We start from the raw sequence: 24,495 nt of genomic DNA, 5'->3' as shown, positions 1-24,495 counted from the left end.
TGCGAGAACAGAAATCCGGCAACTGTGTCCTGCCTTGAGTCTGCTCCTCAGCAGAGGGGGAACTATATAACAGCTCAGAGGGAATTGCTGCCACTGTTTTACCAAAATCTATTTATTCCCTTTAAATGGTGTGTGCTTTCTGATTCAGTTAGCTTTAAAGTTATTTTTGATTATATGCATCTTTTAAAACTATTTCATCTCTGTGTTACTTTGTTTTTACTGATCTTTTATGCCTAAGAATTTTATTCTGATAATTAATTTTTAGATTATTATTTACTTGTTTATGCATTATCTTTGTTTTTAATTTATATTTGAGTCATTTGACTTCAGAGTTGTTTTCATTTTATTGATATTTATTTATGGTGCTGAGACTAGAACCCAGGTGTGCCGCAGTCCGGCTGCAGCAGAATAATCAGGGGGGTGACGAACGACTTGTATACGTTGATACAGCAGGAGTGGGAGCCGTTTATTGCAGGACAGGAGCAGTATTTATACATTCCACACAGCTTATCTAATTAGCATAAACTAGATACATCAGTCAACCAATAAGGAATCTCCCCACTTAATGGCTCGCGTTTGTTACTTCTCAAACCACTCCCTCTGGCATTTTACCAGGCACCATCCAGACTTGTTTATGAACTCTTAACATTCCCCTGGCAGAATGCCAGGTGTTATTTTGACTTGTTTACAGACTCTAACACAGGTGTGCTTTATATCTGTTATATTCCTAGTGCCTATGCCCCTGCCAACCCACCTTGAATTCCTGATGCTCCTGCTTTAGCCTCCACATCACTGGGATTACAGGTGAGTGCTACCATGCCTGGCTGTGTTTGCAACTCCACAGGCCCCTTCTCTCCAAGGCGCTCCCTTTCTTGTTCCTGAGAGCCTAGGAGTGACAAAAATCTCTATTGCTATTGCTTATACCAGGATCCTGCTCTGGGCTTTCTCATGCCCTTACACCCAACCATACCCTGATAATTTTTCTTTTCTTTTCTCCAGTACTAGAGATTAAACCCAGAGGAGCTCTACCATTAAGAAACATCTCCAGACCTTTTTATTTTTTATTTTGAGAAGGGTCTCCTAAATTGTGCAGTGTAGGCTCTAACTTGTGATCTCCTGTCCCAGCCTCCCATGTTGCAGGGATTATAAGCATGTGTCACTGCATCCAGACAAACATTGGTTCTTCAGTAAATAAGCACTCTGAAAATATACCAACTTAAGTGTACTCTCTACAAAGTCCATACCTTTGGTGAAAGTCATGCAAGGGATACCCCTAGACCCTGGCTCACCAGTCCTGAAGATGTGTTCTCCACACTGGGAACCTCCCTTTCAACCAACCACAGTGGGGCAGGGCAGCTGATTCCTCTAAAATGTGGCCTCCAAGGAAAAGTCAGACAGGGCCTGTGGCCTCTAGTGGGAAGAACAAACTCTTGTGGTCTTTCTCCAGATCTTGGTATGAAATCCTCCTCAGGTTACTACCTACATGACCTCAGACAAGTAACTGAACCATCCAGATCTGTAAAAATAGATTGCACCTGGCTAATAGAAGTGAGTGCTGAGGTGGATCCCAGGTAGCAGGGAGTGGGGCTAAAGCTGTGATCCAGTAGGTCTGCAGAGAACACTAGGTGTGGGAGCCTGCCTGCACTGTTAGAGGAGGCCTGAGGGACTTGGGCAATCAGATAACCCCAAGCTTCCCACGGGAACATGCCTGTTAAGGGACAAGGCTGAAGTTTGTGTGTGGGTGAACACCAGGCCAGGCGGCATGAGCCACCCTGGGTGGAAGATAAGTGGCAACGGGAACTGTGGGTGGCCAGTGCTCCAGGGGCCAGCTGAGTGCTAGGCCAGCAAGTCCTGGGCCTTCTAAGCCTCAAACACACAAGCTGAAGCAAGCCCACAGGCACTGGGGCCCAGGCTGATGGTGTCGGGGGAGGGGAGGTGGTGGGTACAGGGGCAACAGGGCTCCCAAGATTGCTGACCCAAGACACAGATCTCAGGGCCCTTTGCCTTTTACTTGAAACTTCTCCAGAAGAGCCTCCGTGACCTGTGGGCCTGGAAGACACTTGCTCATACTCAACGGGGGCAAATCATCCAGCTCCAGCCAGGATCATGAGAACTTACCCCATATACTGAGGTTCCAACCCCTGCACTGTGGCTCCTTCTAGAAAACCACATACCCTTGAGGGCAAGACTGGGGCCTGAAGACAGTGACAAAACTCACATATGGCCAGCCCAGTCCCCTGGGTGTCCCCTCAGCTGTCCCTTCCTAGGGAGGAGTGAGGCCTTCTACCACTAAGCACCTTGAAGCCCAGCAGGACATGAGGTATGGCATTGACAGTTTCAAAACAGGAGCCAGAAGTTCCTTGGGTTGTTTTTATTTCATCAGGTCTGGGCCTTAGATGGACAGGACAGCCCAGAGATGGAAGCATGGAAGGACAGTGCAGAGCTCAGCCAGGGGCCTTGTGGAGGAAAGCTGGGCGTGAACGTGCTGCGAGCCTGTCACTGAGCACTGACCAAACTCAGCCACAGCAGGAGGAACTGAGCAGACAGCAGCACAGTCATCCTGGGCTTCAGGACAGGGCTCAGAGCAGGCTGCTTTTGTGTAGATGAGGCCATGATGCTGCTGGGGGTGGGAGCCTCCTTCTGGTGCTGCTTGATCCAGTCAGCGAAGTAGCTGAGATTGGTGAAGACACTGGGACCAACGGGAAAACGGCATTCTGCGCTCCAGCTGGTCAGTCCAAACAGGTACCAAACACCGCCCAGCGGGCAGACAAGGGGACCCCCAGAATCTCCCTGAGGAGAAAGACAAAGGACATGGGTAGTAGGACCAAGACAGGCAGAAATATGCATTACCCAGTATGAAGAGGACAAGGTGGACACGAGAGGTCTCCTGGCTGTCTTTGCAACTCCAAAGGACCCTTCTCTCCAAGGCTCTCCCTTTTCTTGTTCCTGAGAGCCTAGGAGTGACAAAAATCTCTGTTGCTGCTGCTTATCCCAGGATCCTGCTCTGGGCTTTCTCATGCCCTTACACCCAACCACACCCTGATAATTTTTCCTTTTTTTTTTTTTTTTTTTTTTCAGTACTAGAGATTAAACTCGGAGGAGCTCTACCATTAAGAAACATCTTCAGAGTCATGTTCATCAGAACCACAGAGGTAATTTTTTAAAATCCAGGTACAGATGGCCAGGCGCAGTAGTGCACGCCTGTAATCCCAGTGGTTCAGGAGGCTGAGACAAGAGGATCACAAGTTCAAAGCCAGCCTCACAAATGGTGAGGTGCTAAGCAACTCAGTCAGACCCTATCTCAAAATAAAATACAAAATAGGGCTAGGGGTGTGGCTCAGTGGTCAAGTGTCTCTGAGTTCAATCTCTAGTACCCAAATAAATAAATAAAATCCAGGTACAGGAGAAACCTCCTGGATCAATATCTCCAGGCCAGGACCCTAGAGACCCATTCCACAGCTGACAGTCACAGACCTATGAGAAGGCACTGGGGGATGCTAGGAGCCACAAGTGTGCCCTCCACCTTTTCATCCACGTGGGAGATGGCTTTGAGGTCCATGGGGTGGCTGGGTGGCTGGCCTGGAGGCCTGGCCCAGGGACTTTGGTTAAATCCTCTGTCCAGCAAGGCATCTAGGCCTTTGTCTTTGACTTAATAGGTCTCTAGCATATCTTCATTTCCTTAACTGAGCTTCTTTAGAAAATGCCAAGCTGTTGAATGTGCTAAGGGTAAAAGAGGTGCTGCTTGGCCCAGTCTGGGGCTCAGTTGGAAACACACAGAGTTCCAGGGTCTTCAGAAGAATGCTCGGTAATGTTAAATATGGCAGGGCCCCAGAAGGAAGGTCCCTTTTTAAAATCACAGGTGAAATGGCTTTATCTCACAAGCCAAAAAGAGGAGCTCAAAGAAACATATTGCCTTCCAGCTGTCTGTTGAATAATACCCCTGGGGAGTCTCTATGCAAGAGGTGCTTGATGTGACAAGACCACATGTCCACACACCTGCACATATAACATGTGGAAAGGGGGCCACACAGGCAACAGGAAGAGTCCCAGAAGGTCTATACTAACTGGATCATTAGAGAGCTTCTCTGAGGAGACTGGAGGAGCAGTGAGGCCTGAGTGTGGTTAGAGACAGGCAAGGACATGGAAATTCTCAGCAGGGAGGTGAAGGGACTGTGTGCAGATTCTGAAAGGATGTTCTGGGGCTGCTGGGGTCAGACCAGCAGCAGGGCTCTGGAACTCTTCAGGATACAGCTGTGGAAGAAAGGAGGGGGGCAGTGTCTGGTGGGAAATGGTCAGCACACAGGATTTTCCATGTCTGATCCCCTCTTCATCCAGGTTCAAATGCAAGGCAAGAACAGCAGGCTGACCATTGAGAAAAGGTTGGGTTCTGGTGTCCAGAGGAGGGGTGAAGAGTGCAGGGGAGACAGGAGGGGCCCTCTTGCAGCGTGTGACAGACAGAGTGAGAAGAGAGCAAGAAAGAGCACATGCAAACCTGCCAGAGGTGAGGCCTGCTGAGAAGTGAGGACTGAGTAACAGGAGGAAGTTGTGGGGTCAGGAAGTGAGCATGTGAGGAATACTTCTGAGCTGCAGGGCCAGCCAGGAAAGAGCAAGAGCAAGAGGGAAAGCACAAGAGAGGGAGGGGAGGTTGCAGGAGTGGGGGGAACACAACTCTCAAGGGGGTCAGAGACTCTTCACGCTTAACTTAATGGCCATGCATCCTTAGAGTGCTGTCCACGTCCTCTCTTTAATTTCCTCACTATAAAATGGAAAGTTTACACAGAGAAAACATTCATAATACGTGCATCCAATGATGGACCCATATCCACAATATATATAAAGAGATCCTATGATTCAACACAAACGACAGATGACCCCCACACTTCACAAAAAGGCAATAATATATGAAAAATAGTTTGTAATAGACATATAAGAATATTTATCTTCATTAGTTATCAGGTGCAGATCAAAAATCACATACAGTGGTTAAAATGAAAACAGTGGATGATCCAGAGTACTGGCAAGCAACGTGCAGCAAATTGAACTCTCACTCACTGCTGATGGGAGTATAAATGGACACAATCATGAAATAACAATCCACTACCAGGGTGATCTCCAATCAAAATGGGGACCTAAAGCTCACACACACAGGATGTTCACAGCAATGACATTCACAGAGAGCCCAAATGGAAACTGCCCCCAATTCCACCAATACGAGAAGGGATAAGTAGATATGTGTGCTTACACAGTGGAATGGATAAATGTCACTAGCATATTAGTGACTAAAAGAGACCAGGCAAAAGCCCTCATCACATCTGATTTGCATTCAGGTTAAGTTTAAGAACAAAGCCATAGCACCTTATAAACTAGGAGGGGGCTATTCTGGAGGAGTTAATGACAGGAAGGGGCAATGAGTGGGACCCTGTGGGTGCTGCTATATGAATATATCCCTTTCTAAAAATTCATCAAGCTGTTCAAGTTATATCTCCTCTTTTCTCCATGCTACACTTTGACAACATTTTTAAAAAGATACAAAGAAAATGGATGGGATATTAACTGTGCTCTTTAGGGGCTCTAGGTACAAAGAAGACCCAGGGGGAGGGAACACAGCAGCAGAGAGGTGGCTGAGGTCCAGCTGGAGACTATGAGTTGGTTCACTTACCCGGCAGATGGATGTTCCATTCATGGGGTCCCCAGCACACACCATGTCGTCAAATACACCAACAGATTTTGAGCCAGTTGCGTTGGGGTCTGAATATCTATAATAGGCGTTACAGTCCTCATTGTCTAAGAGACTGACCTCTGCCTCCTGAAGCGTTATAGCAGGTGGCAGTGATTCTGTGGGAGAGGATTCAGATGTGAGGTGCAGCCCAGGGCAAAGCCAACTCCCTCTCCTGCCTGCTTGCTGATGGAGGGTGCCCACTCTAGCTGGCAGGGGCTGGGAAGGCCTCCCAGTTGAAGGCAAGACCAGGAGAAAAGGTGTTCTCAAGAGCTGCGGTAAGGGGTCTGTGTGGAAAGGACCAGGACAGAGGTCAGTGTGACTGCAAAGGCCCAAGAGCAGGGACTTGAAAAGATGAGACACAATCATAGCAGGGCCCAGAACAGGCAGCGTCTTCCTCACCAGTCTGTGGAACTGGGATTTTATCCCAAGCACACTTCAAAATAATAGAAACATTTACTTATGTTTCAGAAACAATTCTTCTGGCTGCTGTGGAGACAGTACTGGAGGCAGCAAAGATGGGAACTGGGACTCTCAGTCTGACTAAGATGCAGCAGTGGCATGTTTCACGGGTGCCAATAAGACCGGCCCCATCTCAAGGAGCAAGTGGACTTGGACAACTGGATTCTATTTCCAGTTGTCACTCACACCTGTGGCCTGGGGTCCCCACTTAGGAGCACAATGCTAGGATGATGCCTTACTTGGCACAGTGCTTGCTATCTAAGGCCCTGATGGGTGGCAAATCCCAGACCTGAGTTCAGGCCAAGCAACCGTGGTCAGGCGAGGGCCTGGAGAAAGGACACTGAGGGCCCACTGATGTCAGCTACTCTGTGCCCTCATGGTTGCCCCAGCCCATGACTTCCCTTCGTGCTCCAACTATTATCTAGACCCATTTTGGAGATCCTCCTTGCCTTGCCAGTGGTTCTTGGAAAGCGACAATACATCCCAGCAGGGGGTCCTTGGAAATGTTGAAGTGTTAGCTATTCTCATGATTGACATTTGAGACCAAGACCAGGGATGATGATTCTGACCTCAACCCCAAAGAAGTTCCTGTCTCCAAAGCCTATGCAGAGATGTTCTTCCAGATAGTAACCCTATGAATCACGCCAAATTTACATTTTGCTTTTTTTTTTCACTCACCAGTATATTTTCCTAAATCAAAAGCATTCACTCTTGTGTAAAAATCTTTGCTTGACATTCTCCCTCTCAACCTAAAACTACACAGTTAGCCGGGCATGGTGGTGCATGCCTGCAATCCCAGCGGCTCGGGAGGCTAAGGCAAGAGGATTGCAAGTTCAAAGGCAGCCTCAGCAATGGCGAGGCACTAAGCAACTCAGTGAGACCCTATCTCTAAATAAAATACAAAATAGGGCTAGACATGTAGTTCAGTGTTCCAGGAGTCCCTGAGTTCAATCCCCAGTACCAAAAAACAAAAAACAAAACAACAACAACAAAAAACTCTACACAGTCTCCCTTCATATCTGCAGGGACCCCATACCAAAATTTCAAATGCTCAAGTCCTTTATTAAAAAAAGGTATAGTATATGCATAGAACTAATACTTTGTTATGCTCTAAATCATCCCTAGATTATTTGTAATACCTAACACAATGTAAGTTCTATGTAAATAGTTGTTATACTATATTGTTTATAGAATAATGAAAATACATATTACCTAACCCCCATTCTTCTCCCACCATTTTGTGTGTGTGTGTGTGTGTGTGTAGGGGGAATTGAACCCAGGAGTATTTGAGCCATACCCTAGCCTCTTTTAAATTTTTATTTAGAGACTGGGTTTCACTAAATTGCTGAAGTTGGTTTTGAACTCGTGATTCTCCTGCTTTAGCCTTCTGAGCCACTGAGATTATAGGCATGGGCCACCGTGGCTGGCCCATCAATGATTTGGATCCACCATTGTTTGAGTCCACAGATGTGGAACCTGCGGAAACTGGCAGAATAGGCAAGTTTTGCTTGCACTCAACGATGAGCAGTGAGGTTCAGAGAGGTAAATGTCCTTCAGCCATAAATGCCCCAGCTGGTCTTAGCCAGATACAGGTCCTTTTCTTATGGATACTCAACACTTTCCATAGCCATGAAAGATAAATCAGAACCTTGGAATCTGGCTGTTCAGAGCCCTGGAAATGAGAATGGCTCTGGAGTCAAAGAGCTCAAGTTTCTGATTCTGAAAGTAAGAGGTTTTTTTTTTTTGTTGTTTTCCTTCTTGTTTTTTTGTTTTTTTTTTTTTGTTTTGTTTTGTTTTCACAGTAGACTGAGGAATCTGTGAAGTTTTAGAAGGACAGGAAGGGCCTACAATGGTCTCCCAACCCCTTGCCCTCTTTTGCTTGCCTGCATGATCAGTTTCATCAACTGTCATCCCCCAGCCACTTATCCAGCAGGAACTCTTAGGGTCCGGCTTTGTGGAGCTCTCAGGGAGACAGGCAGGCAGGACGTGGGAGTTGAAATTCACAGGCACGTGCAGCTTCATCAAGGTGATGTCACTCCCTAAAAAGTGATGCTTGTCGAAGTCTGGGTGGACAATGAGCTGGCTCACTGCCATCTGCATGCTGTAGTTACTGGGATCGGTCATCCGGTTGTACCCTAGCAGGATCCAGTAGTCATCTGGGTTCTGGGACCTGTCGGGAGGCAGATGCTCTGAGTGCTGCACGGGCACCCTGGCTCCGACTGTCCACCCACCTGGCAGACAACCAGCCTCACCCCATCATTTCAGAAGTTTCTCTGGCCTCCTTTTCTAATACCGGGATAGCCCTTCTCTTGAGGTAAGTTTGATTCTGCCCACAGCCCTAGGATATTAGTCCTTTGAAGGCTTCTAATGGCTTTTCCAGCATGCCCCAGAATCCAAGGAGCAGAGGACCTTATTGCTAGAAAGAAACATATAGGGTACATCAAGTTGCGCTCCTTCATCTTGGAGGGGAAGAGATGTGTCGCATATTCATCCCTGATCAAACCCTCTTATGGCCCAACAGACTTCTCAAAGTCCCCACTTCCTAGGCCAGCATGACCCCTCCCTCCAATCCTCACATCATCCTCTCTACAAGCTGGCTGGCTCCAACCTGGGCACAGGCACTCGACAAGTCGTAGTGAAGGAAAAGGAGGAATACATGGAAACTTCTTGGTTTTGAAACCCCAGTGACCTTCCAGCCCACATGACACACTTGTGTGGTGCCCCTACCCAGACTCCTCATGCCTGGATCCTTCTCTCCAAAAGACCCTCCAGTTCCATGCTTTCACACTGGATGGAACCATGGTGCCCCCCCCCTGACATGTCCTTAGGGTCTACTGTGGAAGTTGGGCTTGTGTCTCACTTTCAAGGTGGGTCTTGCATCTCCACATCTCCCATGTGGGCTTGGTACTCCTAGGTGCTGAATATAAGAATGGAACCCAGTTGGGATCTCACAGTCAGCTACTCCTACAGCTCTGACTTCTGGGATGAACTGTGGTGTCCTCCTTTTTCTCTCTGGTCACAGAGTGAGTCAGCCTCCTGATGACCTGCCTCACTCTCTCAGGGCAGAAACTATTTACTTATGCCTTATACTACCCTCAGCTCTTCCTAGGTACATATCACTACAGGAGCAGCAGGAACCCCTGGTGTTGGTTAAACAGGGTCCCAGGACAACTCCAGAGAGGAATGTAGTGGAATGTGCAGGTTGCTAGGACCTGGGCGAAAGACTCCACAGAAGGTGTGCCCTGAATAGCTTATGGAGAGCCCTGGCTGGAGGAGGCAAGACATCTGTCTATGTGGGCTAACCCCAATCCACCTGCCCTGGGAAACAGGGACCTGGGACTAGCATTCTACACGTGTTCTACACGTGTGGCCAGGGATAAGTTCACAGTCACTACCATTTGCACAAGAGTTAACTAAGGTCTGATGACATCTGCAGACACTGTCTAGGGGTGGGTAGGACACAGACTACAAAGTCCATCCTGAGAGGGATGAGATTTTTATCCCTAGTGTTTATGGAAAATAAAGAGTAGGGGTGGTCATTTTTTAACTCAAGTCTAATTTCCAGTATTTATTGGTAATCACAACCAGAGTGAATTAATTTCTAGTTAGCTATTTAAAAGTAACATGTGGGCCGGGTTGTAGCTCAGTGGTAGAGCACTTGCCTTGCGCACGTGAGGCCCTGGGTTCAACCCTCAGCACCACATAAGTAAATAAATAAGATATCGTGTCCATCTACAATTAAAAATATATTTAAAAAAATAAAAATAAAAGCAATGTGCATGTCATGGTGACAACTACATCATCTTGGTGGGTTTACCAAAGTGGAAGCGGGGGTGCGGGAGTGCAGGGCATCCTTAGGGTGTAAGATGAAGTCCAAGGCCTCTGCCTGAAAGATGCCCACAAACAAGCAGGGATGGCATTCCAGGTAGAGGGCACATTGGGCCAAAGGCAGAGCAACAGCACAGGGACATCTGATGGCAGCAAACTATCCTAGAATAAAGCCTAAATAGGAAAGTCTCTTCTATCCTGCCCACCTTGTGCCTCCCTCCTGCAGTCCCTTCTTAATGGCTGGGGCCCCACAGAGGGAAATTGCACCTTTGGAAGCAGTGGGCTGCAGAGGCCACCCAGTTGCTGTCAATGAGGGCAGCTCCACAGACATATGTGCCATTGAGAAATACACTGGCCTGCCATGGCCACTGTTCAGGTTCTGCATTCTGACCACCAAAGATCTTCCCTGTAAATCTGGTCCTGCCACATACTGCGGAGACAATTCCAGACATGAAGTATCTGCATTCAGAATACCAGCCCTTGATGCCCCCACATATCAACTTCAACAGCACCTAGGGGACACCATGGCCCCTCCTCTCATTTCCCAGGTAGGAATATCCAAGGCCCAGGATGAAGTGACATGCATGGGTTCTGGCGGGGGGGGGGGGGGGATATCAGCCTGATGCTGCATCTCATGGAAAAAGTAAGCACAGAGCAGAGGTCCAGGGAGGGTGGTGGGTCCTGAACTGGGCTCAGATCTTTTTCACCTAAGGAGCACAGCCCTATTTGAAGACAAACTGAAAACTGATAGAAGGGATGTTACTGTTCAGGGGTTAGGTTGCTTGACTGTGACCTCCCACCTCTGCTGGTTAAAGAGAAGGTGTGATAACACCCAGAAAAGCTAATGCAGGCCCTTGGCCCATGAACTGACATGAAATTCATTGCAGAAAAACTATAAGGGAAACAAGGCACCCTTTTAATATTCCCCTTTCCCAGGCCTTCTCAGTCCCCCTCCCATTGTCCCCTCTCCTGGTTCAGAGGCCTCCTGGCTGCCTACTTTCAGGACTCCTATAGCTAGATTTGGCCTGGCTGAGGTTATCCTAGGAAATGTCAGGGGTCGGGAGAAGGGATATGAGTTCTGCTGAAAGACGACTAGGGCCTGGCCCCTCTGAGGCCACCCCTTGCATCTGCCCGCTTACCCTCTGATAGGTTGGGCATGGTGTTTTGGGCATGCAGTGGCTGCAGACACAGGCAGAACAGGAGAGTAGCCAGCATACAGAGCCCCTGCCTGCCTTCGCCAGATAGTTTGATCCCGGTACTCGCCATGTGGTCGGTTCACATCTGCTTCGCGGATGAATCAGACAGCGCGCGCTCCTGTAGCAAACAGCTCGCTGGCAAACCGCCTGGGTCTGTTCAGGGGTTCCAGGGACCAGACCTCACCAATGGCTGCCCAGTGCGAGAAGTGGCAAGCCCAAAGTGCAAGAGCCTCAGGGTTGCAGGAGACAATGATCACTGGGAGGCCCCAGATTGAAGGGAGAGACAGGGTGTTACAGGGCCCCTCCCTCTCACCTCCATTTGACTTCCTCCCCAATGCAAAATACACTCACCATGTTTTTCCACCCAAATTTCCACGAGTCCCATCCCAATATAACGTCCACTCAAAATGCAAAAATGTCATCGTCCACACCTAAAAATCACCACCTCATCAGTCCACAATGTCCTCCTCAAAATCCTCTAAATTCGGTGTGGATGAGTTTCCCCAGCAGTAATCTATTAAATACAGTTCTTGAGTACAATTCTTGAAATATTTCCAATTCAGGGCTTTGTGCAAGTTAGATAACTGCTGTACCACTGAGCTACATTCCTAGCCACCTTCCTTTTTTTTTTTTTTTTTCCTCTATTTTCTTTTGATACTAAGTCTTGCTAAATTGACCAGTCTGGCCTAAAGTTGTGATCCTCCTGCCTTGGCCTCTGGAGTTTCTGGGATTACAGGTGTGTGCATCCATGCCCAGCCTACTGGTTCCTTTTTCTTTTTTCTTGCAACTTCCACCCACTGCCTAATTCCAAAGTCATTGAAATGTTTTTAGGTAAGTAGTTCTCTTCTCCTGGGTTTTGCTTTCCACAGTTTCTTATGATCAACTCTGGTCCAAAAATATTAAATGGAAAATTGCAGAAATAAACAATTCCTAAATATGAAATATCACACCATCCTGCTCCATTCCACCCAGGATGTGAATCATCTCATTTTTTTCTAATTTTTTTTTGGTTCGTTTTTCAGTTATACATGATAATAGCATATATTATGACATAATTTAAAAAGCAAGGAATATAATTTATTCTAATTCAATCCCCAGGATTTCCCCCATCCCCTCCGCTCCTTCTACTCCTTGTCTCTACTGTACTGATCTTTCTACCACTTACTTATAGTTGTTGTTTTTAAAATTAGTGTCTTGTAAATGTAGATGATGATGAGACTCACTGTAGTGTATACATGTGAAAGTTAGGTCAGATTCATTCCACTGACTTTCCCTATCCCATCCCTCCTCTCTTCCTTTCATTCCCCTTTGTCTACTCCTCTGATCTTACTTCTATTTTTTGTTTTTATCCCCCCTCCCTACCATATTTTGGATTAGTTTCCACATATCAGAGAAAACATTCAACCTTTGGGTTTGGAGGATTGGCTTATTTCATCTCAGCATGATATTCTCTGGACCCATTCATCTATCAACAAATGCCATAATTTCATTTTTCTTTTTGGTTGAATAAAACTTCATTGTGTATATGTACCACATTTGCTTGATGCATTCATCTATTGAAGGACACCTAAGTTAGCTCCATATATTACCTATTGTGATCTGTGCTGCCTTAAAAAGTGATATGAATATGACATTATAGTGTACTGATTTTATTTATTTATTTATTATTTTGGAGAGTACCAGGGATTTAACTCAGGGGCACTCGATCACTGAGCCACATCCCTAGCCCTATTTTGAATTTTATTTAGTGACAGGGTCTCACTGAGTTGCTAAGCACCTCACCGTTGCTGAGGCTGCCTTTGAACTTGTGATACTCCTGCCTCAGCCTCCTGAGCTGCTGGAATTACAGGCATACACCACAGTGCTTGGCTCTTAGTATGCTGATTTTAAATCTTTGGATATATACCAAGGAGTAGGATAGCTGGGTCATATGGTTGTTCCATTCCTAATTTTTTGAGGAATCTCCATACTGTTTTTCAGAATGATTGTACTAATTTGCAGATCCACCAGCAAAGTATGAGGACTCCCTTTTCCCCATATCCTCGCCAATACTAATTGTTCCTTGTATTCTTGATAATTGCCATTTTGACTGAAGAGAGATGAAATCTCAGTGTGGTTTTAATTTGCATTTCTCTAATTGCTAGAGATGTAGAACATCTTTTCCAGATATTTGTTGTCATTTGAGAAGTGTCTGATTAGTTCCTTAGCCCATTGGGTTAGTTGGTTATTTTAGTGTTAAGTTTTTTGAGCTTATTGTATATCCTGGAGATTAATGCCCTATCTGAAATGCAGGTGACAAAGATTTTTTCCCATTCTGTAGGCTCCCTGTTCACATTCTTGATTGTTTCCTTTGCTGTGAGGAAGTTTTTAATTTGATGCCATCCCATTTATTGATTTTTAATTTTTCATGATTATATTTATGTTTTTACTAGTGCATTGTAATTATACATAATATTGGGGTTCATTGTGACATTCATATATGCACATAATGTAATTTACTCTAATTGGTTCCCCAGTATTTCTCCTTTCTCTCTCTGTTTTCCTTTTTCTACTTTTCAGGTCTTCCTTATATTTATTCATAAGTACTTTTTAAAAAAAACTTTTTAATTTTATTAAATTTCCTTTCTAATTTATTAAATTCAACATAATTTTTTCATTTATATGTGACAGAGGAATGCATTACAATTTTTATTACATATATACAGCACAATTTTTCATATCTCTGGTTGTATACAAAGTATATTCACACCAATTCGTGTCTTCATACATGTAACTTTGGATAATAATGATCATCACATTCCACCATCTCATAAGTACTTTCTTGTTGGTGTGTTAGAACTATAAAAAAAGTGGGATTCATACTGTTACAAATATACAATATGGTTTATTTTATTCCTTAATAATTTGTTGGGAATAATTAGGGAATAAATTTTCAGTCTCATCAACAATATATAAGTGTTCCTTTCTCTCCACCTCCTCACCAGCACTTTTTGTTTATGATCTTTTCTTTTTTTGTATAATGAAAATCTGTTAACTATTTTATTTTTCTGACAGCACTTTGTTTTTACAATAACTCTTTTTGGCAGAAGTAATCTCAAAAAACTAAAAATATATGTTTCATATTTATTAAAAAAGCACTGAATTTTTTGTGTTTTGAGAAATTTGATAAGGAATGTGCAACCTGCACAAAATGTTTGCCCACTTTTTACTGTCAGTCTGGTTTTGTTACTATAACTCTGTAGTATAATTTGAGATCCATTATTAGATACCTCCTGCTTCACTTTTCTCACCAATGATTGCTTTGGCTATTCTGGGTCGTTTATTTTTCCAAAATGAATTTTATGACTGATTTTTCTCTTTCTGTGAAGAACATCATTGGCATTTTGATGAGAATCACATTGAGTCTTAGAGAGCTTTGGTAGGATAGTCATTTTGATAATATTAATTCTGCCTATCTAAGAACGTGGGAGGTTTTCCATCTGCTAAGGTCTTAAATTTCTTTCTTTGGTATTGTATAGTTTTCATGGTAGATGTCCTTCACCCTTCTTGTTAGATTGATTCCCAAATTTTGTTTTATTTTTAGTTCATTATGAATGGGGTAGTTTTCCTAATTTTTTTTGGCAGATTCATTATTGGAGAATAGGAACTCAATTGATTTCTGGGTGTTGATTTTTTGTCCTGATCCTGTGTTGAATTCATTTATGAGCTCTAGAAGTCTTCTGGCGGAATTTTGGGGGTCTTCTAAATATGGAATCATGTCGTCAGCAAATAGAGATAGTTAGAACTCTTCTTTTCCTTTTCATATTCCTTTAATTTTCTTCTCTTGTCTAATTGCTGTGGCTAGAATTTCGAGTGTAAGGTTGCATAGGAGTGGTGAAAGTGGGCATCCTTGTCTCATTCCTATTTTTAGAGGAAATGCTTTCAGTTTTTCTCCCTTCAGAATAATATTGGCCTTGGGTTTATCATGTATATCCTTTATAATGTTAAGTTCTTTCTATCCCTAAGTTTTTCTATTGTTTTAAGCATTAATGGATGCAGTCCAGTACTTTCTCTGCATCTATTGAGATAATCATGTGATTCTGGTCTTTAAGTCTATTTATGTGATGAATTACATTTATTGATTTCTGTATGTTAACCAATCTTGCATCCCTGGTATGAATCCCACTTGATCACGGTGCAATGATTTTTATGTGTTTTTTTATGTAGTTTGCCAATATTTTATTAAGAATTTTTACATCCATGTTCATCAAGGATATTAGTCTGAAGTTTTCTTTCCTTGATGTGTCTTTGTCTGGTTTGGGTATCAGGGTGATACTGGCTTCAAAGAATGAGTTTGGAAGAGTCCTATCCTTTTCTATTTGAAGGAATAATTTGAAAAGGATTTGTATTCTTTTTTAAAGGTTAGTAGAACTCAGCTGAGAATCAATTCTGGTCCTGGGCTTTTCTTTGTTGGAAGGCTTTTGATGGCTGCTTCAACTTCATGAGTAGAAACTGATCTGTTTAAATTTTCTATCCTCTTGGGTGGGTCTCTAGGAATTTGTTCATATCTTCAAGATTTTCTAGTCTATTGGAGTATACACTTTCTGAGTATCATAGTTTCTGATCATCCTTTGGATTTCAGTAGTATCTATGGTGATATTTCCTTTTTCATCTTGGATCTTGATAATTTGTGTTTTTTCTCTCTTTCTTTTAGTTAATTTGGCCTGATGTTTATCAATTTGTTTATTCTTTCAAAAAATATTATTCTTTGTCTTATTCTTTGTTTCATTGATCTTTTATATTTTTTTTAAGATCTCAATTTCATTGATTTTGGCTCTGATTTTAATAATTCCCTGTCTTCTACTGATTTTGGTATTGTTTTGTTCTTCTTTTTCTGAAGCCTAGAGATGTAGTGTTAGATTATCTATTATTATTCCATACTTTTAATGTATGAGCTTAATGCTATGAACTCTACTCTTAGAACTGCCTTCACACTGTCCCAAAGATTTTGATATGTTATATCCTGTTCTCATTTTCCTTTAAGTATTTTTTTATTTCTCTCCCAATTCCCCTGCTATTTATCATTCAAGAGTGTATTATTTAATCTCCAGATGTTAGAGTGTTTTCTATTTTTTATCTTATCATTAATTTCTAATTTCATTCCATCATGATATGATAGAATGCAAGGTATCATGTCTGTTTTTTTTTGTTTGTTTGTTTGCTAAAATTTTCTTTGTGATTTCTTTGTGTATATTTTAGAAAATGTTCCATGTGCTTCTGAGAAGGAAGTAAATTCAGTCATGGATGGATGAAATATTTTAAAGATGTCTATTAGGTCCAAATTATATATTGTATTTTTTAGTTCTATAGAATCTACTTAGTTTTTGTTCAGATGATCTCATCAGTGTTGAAAGAGATGTAATGAGAAATCAGTTGAAATTCAAATTGGTTTTTCTCTAAATGTTTCTAGTCATTGTTCTCTTGAAGCTTTAAAAAATTTTATCCTTATCCTCCATGTCAGGCATCTGAGGCACAGGTATCATGTTGTTCTCTCCAAAGGGCTTGTGTAGCTCTGCCCCTGTGGTGTTGTTGGTTGCAGCCCAAGTAGCCTTTCTATTGGCTTGTCTCTGCATAATTCTTGCAGCTTTCCTAGGACAATATCCCACATTACTGGCATTTCTCAATCTCAGGGGTCTCCACTACAGCTTTGATTTCCATCTCAAGTCTTTACAGTTGGCCTTCTCAGGGGGTGCCCCCAGGGACTCTGACCCTACTACACCTTGCCTGGTATCCAAGGCCTTCCTTGGAAATCTTGGTAGAAGCTTCCATGACCCTCTTAACTACAGCATCCTGCATTCCTATAAAACCAGGACCACATGATTAACTCCAAGGTCTGCTGCCATCTTGAACTGTAGCCAAGCCTCCAGAGACACTGACTGCAGCAGGCTCCGAGTGTCTGGGTAGCTGAGCATGTTGAAAAAAATTCCTAGGCCCCCTTGTGCAAGAAGGGTGCAGTGGTACATAACAAATAAGTTTGAACTAAAGAAGAATCAAATTAGAAGTTCAGAAAAGCAAAGGGCAGGAGAAGGGGAATTGCACGGAAGATGGAAGGAGACCTTCATCATTATACAGAATACATGTATGATGTTGTGAGGAGGAAAAAAAAAAGAAGTGTGTCACCTTAGATTGGGTAGAGAGAAGTGATGGGAGGGGAGGGGAGAGGAAGTGGGGAGAGGAAGGGCAGCAGAATAAAATAGACTATATTATTGCTGTATGTATATACGTGACTGTATGACCAATGTGATTCTGCAACCTGTACAATAAGAAAAATGAGAAATTATACTCCATTTGATTCAAATGTATGAAATGTCAAGATCATTGTACTGTCATGTATAGCTAATAAAATAAATAAATAAATAAATAAATAAAAGAAAAGCAAAGGGCAGAGATGTAGATTTCTAGCATCCACTAGGACATATCCATGGGACATATGGGAACATATGTCCCATGGATAAGGGAGTCTACTGTATTTTTATGGAAACACTCTATTCCCAGAATCAAAATTTCTATTCTTTTTTGTGTTAGTCAACTTTGTGTCACTATAACACATACCTAAGGTAATCAATATAAAAGGCAAAACGTGTATTTTGGCTTGTTGTTTCAGAGAATTTTAGTTCATGTTTGCGTGAACTGAATTTCAGTTCATGTCCCTTTTGGACCTGAGGCAGCACAGTATTAGTGGGAGGTCTTAGTTCACTGGTGGTGTGCCCTTGAAGGAACCTCACCTCTTCCTCCTTGTCTCTTTTGATTCCCAGCCATGAGCTAAAGGGTTTTGCAATGTGCTGCCACCATGATGTGCTGTCCTTACCACAGGCCCAAAAGTAACAGGGTCAACCAACTATGAACTGAAACCTTCAAAACTGTTAGTCAAATTAAGCATTTTATCTTTATAAACTGATAATCTAAAGTAACAGGGAGCTAAGATGCTGTGTAACAAATCACAAACCTAGTGATTTAAAACATCAGAAATTTATGGCATGGTTCAACTTGGTCTTATTCAGGATCTTACATCCAATGTATCTGCTGGCTGCAGGTTCACTGAAGGCTCTGGGATATAACCTGCTTTTGAGCTCATTTAATTGCACTGAACAGTACCCTTAAAAGGGGTCAAAATGGTAAATTTATATTATGTATTTTTAACCACAATTTTTTAAAAACTGAAGAAAAAGGTAATATGTGTCTCTCTAATATGGTCAGAGATATGGATATTTTATATGGAATCTGGAAGGAGTGAACAGAATGGGGAGGCAAGAAACATGATCAGAGGAGGAACCTGTGTGGGGACAAGTGGGGTTCCAAGGAGGCAAGAGTGACAGCTAGGCGGGGCCAGGACAAACCAGGCAGGTGGTCTCAGGACAAAGCACAGCACTTTGGGGAAAATATCTTCAGGGAAATCTGGGAAAGGAAATGAACTTTGGAGAGGCTGGAGTGTCGGGATCTGCTATCCACCATCTGGGCTGCTGCGAGGGCGTCCTCAGATGTCCTGCTCCTGGTGGGTCACAGCCCTAATGACTACCTGCATCTGCACCCACTCCAAGCGATCCAAAGAGGGTGCAGAAGATCAATGGTGTTCAGTCTGGACATTGAACATCAGTAGGCCCATAGAGGACAAGGGTATGGATGGAGTCTCGTGTCCATCACCTGTGGTGCTGTGAATAAAGACAGGGTGCTGGGCAGGCTGTGGGTGTTTGGAAAGAGCTGCACCCTGAAGTCCCACGGATGCCCTTGGAATAGCTGGACTTATCCCCACTTCACAGAGAGGAGCCAGCATCACCCAGAGCAAAGTGACCTGCAGGCAGGGTCAATGCCAGCCTGGCCCCAGTCTGCAGGCATTAGAGCCACAGCAGGTACCACTGTCCACACAGTCTTTGCACAGTCTCTGCTGGCTGAGTGCCTGCACTCACCCAAAGTCAGGTAAGGGCAGACCTGCATGTCTCCATTCTCTACATTTTCCTGCTCAGTCAGGTTTCCAGGAATAAGATGCTCCAAGCTTTGCCACTAGGTGGCAACACAAACCTATTTGCTATCGCCTTAATCCACTTGCCTACTTAAACCAGGACCTAAAGTCATGGCTCCAAAACCTTGGACGGGTACCCACTCTTTCCACCATCCTCAGCTTCAGTTTTCTTATGGTCTCTACATCCTTCCCACCTTCAGCACCATCCCAGACCCCTTGGGAATCTTTCTCCTCTTCCCTTATCGATTGAAGTTTTTTCTCTCTGAGAATCCCTTTGGTATTTTGTGGGTCCTTAGAAAGACTTTTTTCCTCTGTTGACTTGCTGTACATCTTTCTCACTCTTCCAGCTGCTCTGCAAAATTCCTTGAGACAGAGCCTGCATCTGACTTTTGTTTGTGTCATAGACCTGTCAGAATGGACTACCCCCTGTCCAGCTTGGATGTGATGTCCTGAGGCCTCTGTTAGTCCCCTCATCCCCAACCATGGTGACAAAGAAGACAGAAAGGAAGCGATCTCCTTGCATTCCTGTAAGATGCTGTATAGGATTGGGAAGGATCTGAGAGTAGGGCAGGGATGAGAGGAGATGGTTCCATCAATGCCTCTGTGCTGATCCTCCCCTCTGGTTCTGGGGGTGGTGTGACTGAATGAGGCCTTCAGATGTTCATTCCATTAGAAAAATGAAAGGTAACCCCTACACCTACCTGCACATTGTCTGAAAAAGGAAAATTTTCTTTGCTGTTGTTGGAGGTACACAGGTCTTTGATGTTGGATGCTAAAGACCTCTCCCCTGTCTCAACAATATATAAAGAAATCTTCAGTGTTGCCTAGATGAGTAGGTTCCAGGAAGCAGCAGGTGAGGATGCCCAGAGGAGGGGTGCTGTCCACTCTTGCTGGCATCATGACCTGCTGGTGCTCCAGGGACAGAGTCAACACATGGCTGTCCTACCACTAGGCTGGGCAGGGGAAACACAGCTGGCTCCTCATGTTACCTATAACACATCTAGATCAATCCAGGAATCTGCATCTTTCTCAATATCAAGAGTCCCTTCTCCAAGGTGCAGCCTCTTTCTAAGATAGTACCTAAATAAATGGAAGGAAACTCACCTCAGCTGATGTGAGTCCAGCTCCCACTCAGGCTGCCCTGTCACTTGGTCATGACTCTCTTACACTTCCTGGGGATTGTAGGATTAATACTAGGGAGGGCCACTCAGTGCAGCTTACACAGATGATGTTGTGATTCTTCATGAAAAAGCATACTGCTAGAGAAACATCACAGGTACACATACAGATACTTGATTTAGCATTATTACAGTTTTTCTGATTGTGATTCTAGAAATGGAACCAACACCCATCAGGAAGGCAAGTAAGTGGGGGATAGGCAGAGAACAGAATGCTATAGAGCATTTTCATAGAATGAACTAGATCTGTGTTTGACAACATTGATTTGGAAGAGAGGGTACTGTGTGAAAAGCGCAAGTAGCAGATGAAGTGACTAAAATACCAAACATAGAGATCAATGCAATAGACATTTTGGGAATCACATATTTGCACTGAATTTATGAAAAATGGGTGCAAAGAATATACGGATAATCCATGGTAGAAGATGCCTCTGAGGAAGGAAATAGACCAGAGGATAGTGTATGTGAAATGTTTTGTTATTTAAACATATAGTAATATATTTTATCATATAAATAAATATGATTATATAAAATATTTTAAGGTGAAATATTATATAAAATAAAATTTTATATTAAAAATGATTGGAAGCAAATATGGCAAAACATGAACATTTGTTAACATTTGTGTAGTGCATCCGTGAGCATCTGTTAGGATAGTCCATAGTGTTAATAAAAAAAATGCTAACCGTACATCATATAGAGCACTAATCTCCAGGATATATAAAGAACTCAAAAAAATTAACACCAAAAAAAACAAACAACCCCAATCAATAAATGGGCTAAGGAGCAGAATACACACTTCTCAGAAGAAGATAAAAAATCAATCAACAAATATATAAAAAAAATGTTCAACATCTCTAGCAATTAGAGAAATTCAAACCAAAACTATTCTAAGATTTCATCTCATGCCAGTCAGAATGGCAGTTAGCAAGAATACAAACAACAATAAGTGCTGACAAGGATGTGAGGGAAAAGGCACACTTGTACATTGACGGTGGGAACCACAAATTGATGCAATCAATCTGGAAAGCAGTATGGAGATTCCTTAGAAAACTTGGAATGGAACCACCATTTGACCCAGCTATCCCACTCCTTGGTTTATACTCAAAGGACTTAAAATCAGCCTACCATAGTAACACAGTCACATCAATGTTTATAGCAGCTAAATTCATAATAGCTAAACTGTTGAAGCAACCTAGATGCCCTTCAATAGATGAATGGATAAAGAAACAATGGTATATTACTCAGCATTAAAAGAGAATAAAATTATAGCATTTGCAGGCAAATAGATGGAGTTGGAGAATATCATGCTAAGCAAAGTAAGTCAATCCCCAAAAACCAAATGTTCTCTCTGATAAGTGGATGCTGAGCCACAGTGGGGGGGGCATAGGGAAAATGAAGGAACTTTGATGGGGCATAGGGGAGGGGAGGGAGCATGGGGGCAGGAAAGATCGTGGAATGAGATGGACATCATTACCCTAGGTACAGGTATGAGTGCACATATGTGTGACGCTGCATTGTGTACAACCAGAGAAATGGAAAGTTGTGCTGCAAGTGTGTACAATGAATCAAAATGCTGTTATATATACTTAATTAAAATACATGAATAAATTAATTAAAATAATCAATAAAATATTGCTGACACCTGTCTTTAAAAAAAAAAAGTGCTAGCTGGGCGCGGTGACACACACCTGTAATCCCAGCGGCTCCAGAGGCTGAAATAGGAGGATTGCAAGTTCAAAGCCAGCCCAAAAGAGGGAGGGAGATATGAGGAGAGGCTGAATTGGATCTTGTGCGTTACAAGAAAGATCTTTGTGTTAGTCAGATTTCTGTCACTGTGAAAAACTACCTGAGGTGATCAACATAAAGAGACAAGAGGTTTATTTTGATTTGTGATTTCAGAGGTTTCAGTGCACGATTACTTGGCCCTATTTCTTTAAGCAGCAGTGCATGGTGGAGGTCAGCTCATGTCACGGCAGCTGAGAAGCAAAGAGAGAGGAAGGGTCCTAATATCACCATCAAGGACACACCCTAAATGACCTAAATTCTGCCAACTAGGCCCCAAATATTAAAGGTTTCACTACCTCCCAATTGTGCCACAAGCTAAGGATCAAACCTTTAATGCATGGGCATTTGTGGGACATTTCAGACCCAAAGTATAGTGATCTTCATTTTGTGTGTGTGTGTGTGTGTGTGTGTGTGTGTGTGAGTCTGTAAATTTTCTGGTGGTTTTTTGTTTGTTTGTTTGTTTGTTTTGTGTGTGTGTGTGTGTGTGTGTGTGAGAGAGAGATATTGATTTTTCTTAGTCTCAAGAGCAATGATAAACCAGTGATGAGTTTTGTTGGTTATCAGCAACATGCGGGGAGGTGATGGTGGTGCGGATGATGATGATGATGATGTTGATAATCGTGAGGAGGAGGTGATGGTGATGAGGATAGGAGAAGGTGACCATGACAGTGATGAAGACATGGCAATAATGGCAACACTGAGATGCTGGTGGAAATGGTAACAATGATGAAGGGTTTGGTGCCAATGCCTTCCAAAGACAGAGGCAGGAAGATCACCCAGGAAACAGATGGAGTGAAGTTGAAGATAACAGAGGATTTGGAGCGAGACACATCTAGACCTGTCGTTTGTTTGTTTGTTAGTTTACACAGGGTCCCCCTGAGTTGCCCAGTTTGGCCTCAAACTTGGGAACCTCCTGCCTCAGCCTCATGAATAGCAAGGATTATTCAACCTGGCTGTTTTAGTCAACTTTTCTTCCTGCTGTGACTAAAACTATTATGGAGGAGGAAAAGTTCATTTGGGGGCTCACAGTTTCAGAGGTCTCAGTCCACAAACAGCCAGCTCCTTTCCTCAGAACTTGAGGTGGTGCAGAACATCATGGTGGAAGAGTGTGGTGGAGGGAAACAGCTCATATGGTGATCAGAACGCAGAGAGAAACTCCACTTGCCGGATGCAAAATATGTACCCCAAAGCAACACCCCCAATGACTCACCTCCTCCAGCCACACCCTACCTGCCTTCAGTCACCACTCAGTTAATCCCACGAGGGAATCAATTCACTGATTGGGTGAAGGCTCTCAGAACCCAATCATTTCACCTCTAAACCTTCTTGCATTGTCTCACTCATGAGCTCACATTCAAACCATAATACCAGCTTTTGATGTTTACATACCAGGTAGCCTTGGAAAAATTAATTGACCCAACATGCACCTCAATTTCCTTGTCTTCAGCAGGTTTCCTGAGGATGGAGTGGTTTGTATGAAGGTGCCTGGCTCCCAGTAGTTGCCATATTAGTTCCCTCAGCTTCACCCCTGCCATGTCTACATGCATCCAGACAGGCAATGATAAGGGCCCAGGGGGTGGAGATTTTCTTCCCTGTCTCAATCCTGAAGCTTGGTCAGGTGACATGGCCAGTTGCTGAGGGACATTGTATTGCTGCCAGGTGACCAAAAGCCCTTGTTTAGATCATCCTGTCATACCTGAGAGTCCTGGTTGCTAGCCGCCTGTGGGAGCAGCTGTATGAACAGAGGTCCTACTGGGGGATTCTCAACCATCTTGCCACTGCCTGCTGCCCACTTCCCGACTCCATGAGCCTCTCTCTGATGCCACAGTGAGTAGCTCCTGTCCCACTGCCAATCTGGGTGACATAGCCACAGGGATTCTGTATGTTCAGGAAAGCTGACTTCTTACAATTCTCTTGCAATTCTTCTTACAATTCTCTTAAGCAAGGCACTCAACCTCCCTGGGTCTCAGTTTCCCCCCTGCTGCCTATCAGCCCGTCATTCACAGAGCGGCATGAAGTTGCTGTGCCCAGTCCCTGCATGCAGTAGGTGCTCCATGATGAGTTCATGTGGAGTCACTATTACCTTATCTGGGGCAGGGGGCACTTTAGGATTTGCCCAGTCTGTGGTTTGTACATGTTTGCAACAAGCCCTCCCACAGTTCTGCTTACCTTTAACTTCTTGGAAGGCAGGGATGCTCAGGCTTTGAGGGGACATGAATGGTGGAGATTGGATTTCCAAAGGGATGTCAGTCACTGGTCTGTGCAGTATACCTACCTTGTGTCACAATACACTTGGCCTCCTTTAGCACCCACAATGATGGCAAGGCTGAG

At 43.6% G+C, this 24,495-nt stretch overlaps 2 protein-coding genes across 2 annotated transcripts; both read right to left on the bottom strand.

Moving 5' to 3' along the window:
• Positions 1-2,365: 2,365 nt before the first annotated feature.
• LOC107136600 (serine protease 40-like) lies at positions 2,366-5,988 on the bottom strand. The gene is made up of 2 exons (XM_015478913.2): positions 5,660-5,988; positions 2,366-2,790 (listed from the first exon to the last, which is right to left on the bottom strand). The coding sequence occupies exons 1-2, from the start codon at positions 5,702-5,704 to the stop codon at positions 2,497-2,499; spliced, it is 339 nt and encodes a 112-aa protein (XP_015334399.2). The 5' UTR covers positions 5,705-5,988; the 3' UTR covers positions 2,366-2,496.
• On the bottom strand, positions 5,983-11,272 carry LOC125619465 (serine protease 40-like). The gene is made up of 4 exons (XM_048812560.1): positions 11,146-11,272; positions 10,274-10,436; positions 8,062-8,348; positions 5,983-6,038 (listed from the first exon to the last, which is right to left on the bottom strand). Exons 1-4 carry the CDS (start codon positions 11,270-11,272, stop codon positions 5,983-5,985), a joined length of 633 nt encoding a protein of 210 aa, XP_048668517.1.
• Between the last annotated feature and the right edge of the window lie 13,223 nt (positions 11,273-24,495).

This window comes from Marmota marmota, unplaced genomic scaffold (assembly GCF_001458135.2).
Source record: "Marmota marmota marmota unplaced genomic scaffold, marMar, whole genome shotgun sequence".
Taxonomy (NCBI): Eukaryota; Metazoa; Chordata; class Mammalia; order Rodentia; family Sciuridae; genus Marmota; species Marmota marmota.
Note: the sequence above shows the minus strand (reverse complement) of the source record. Positions and strands in the feature narration are given on the sequence as shown.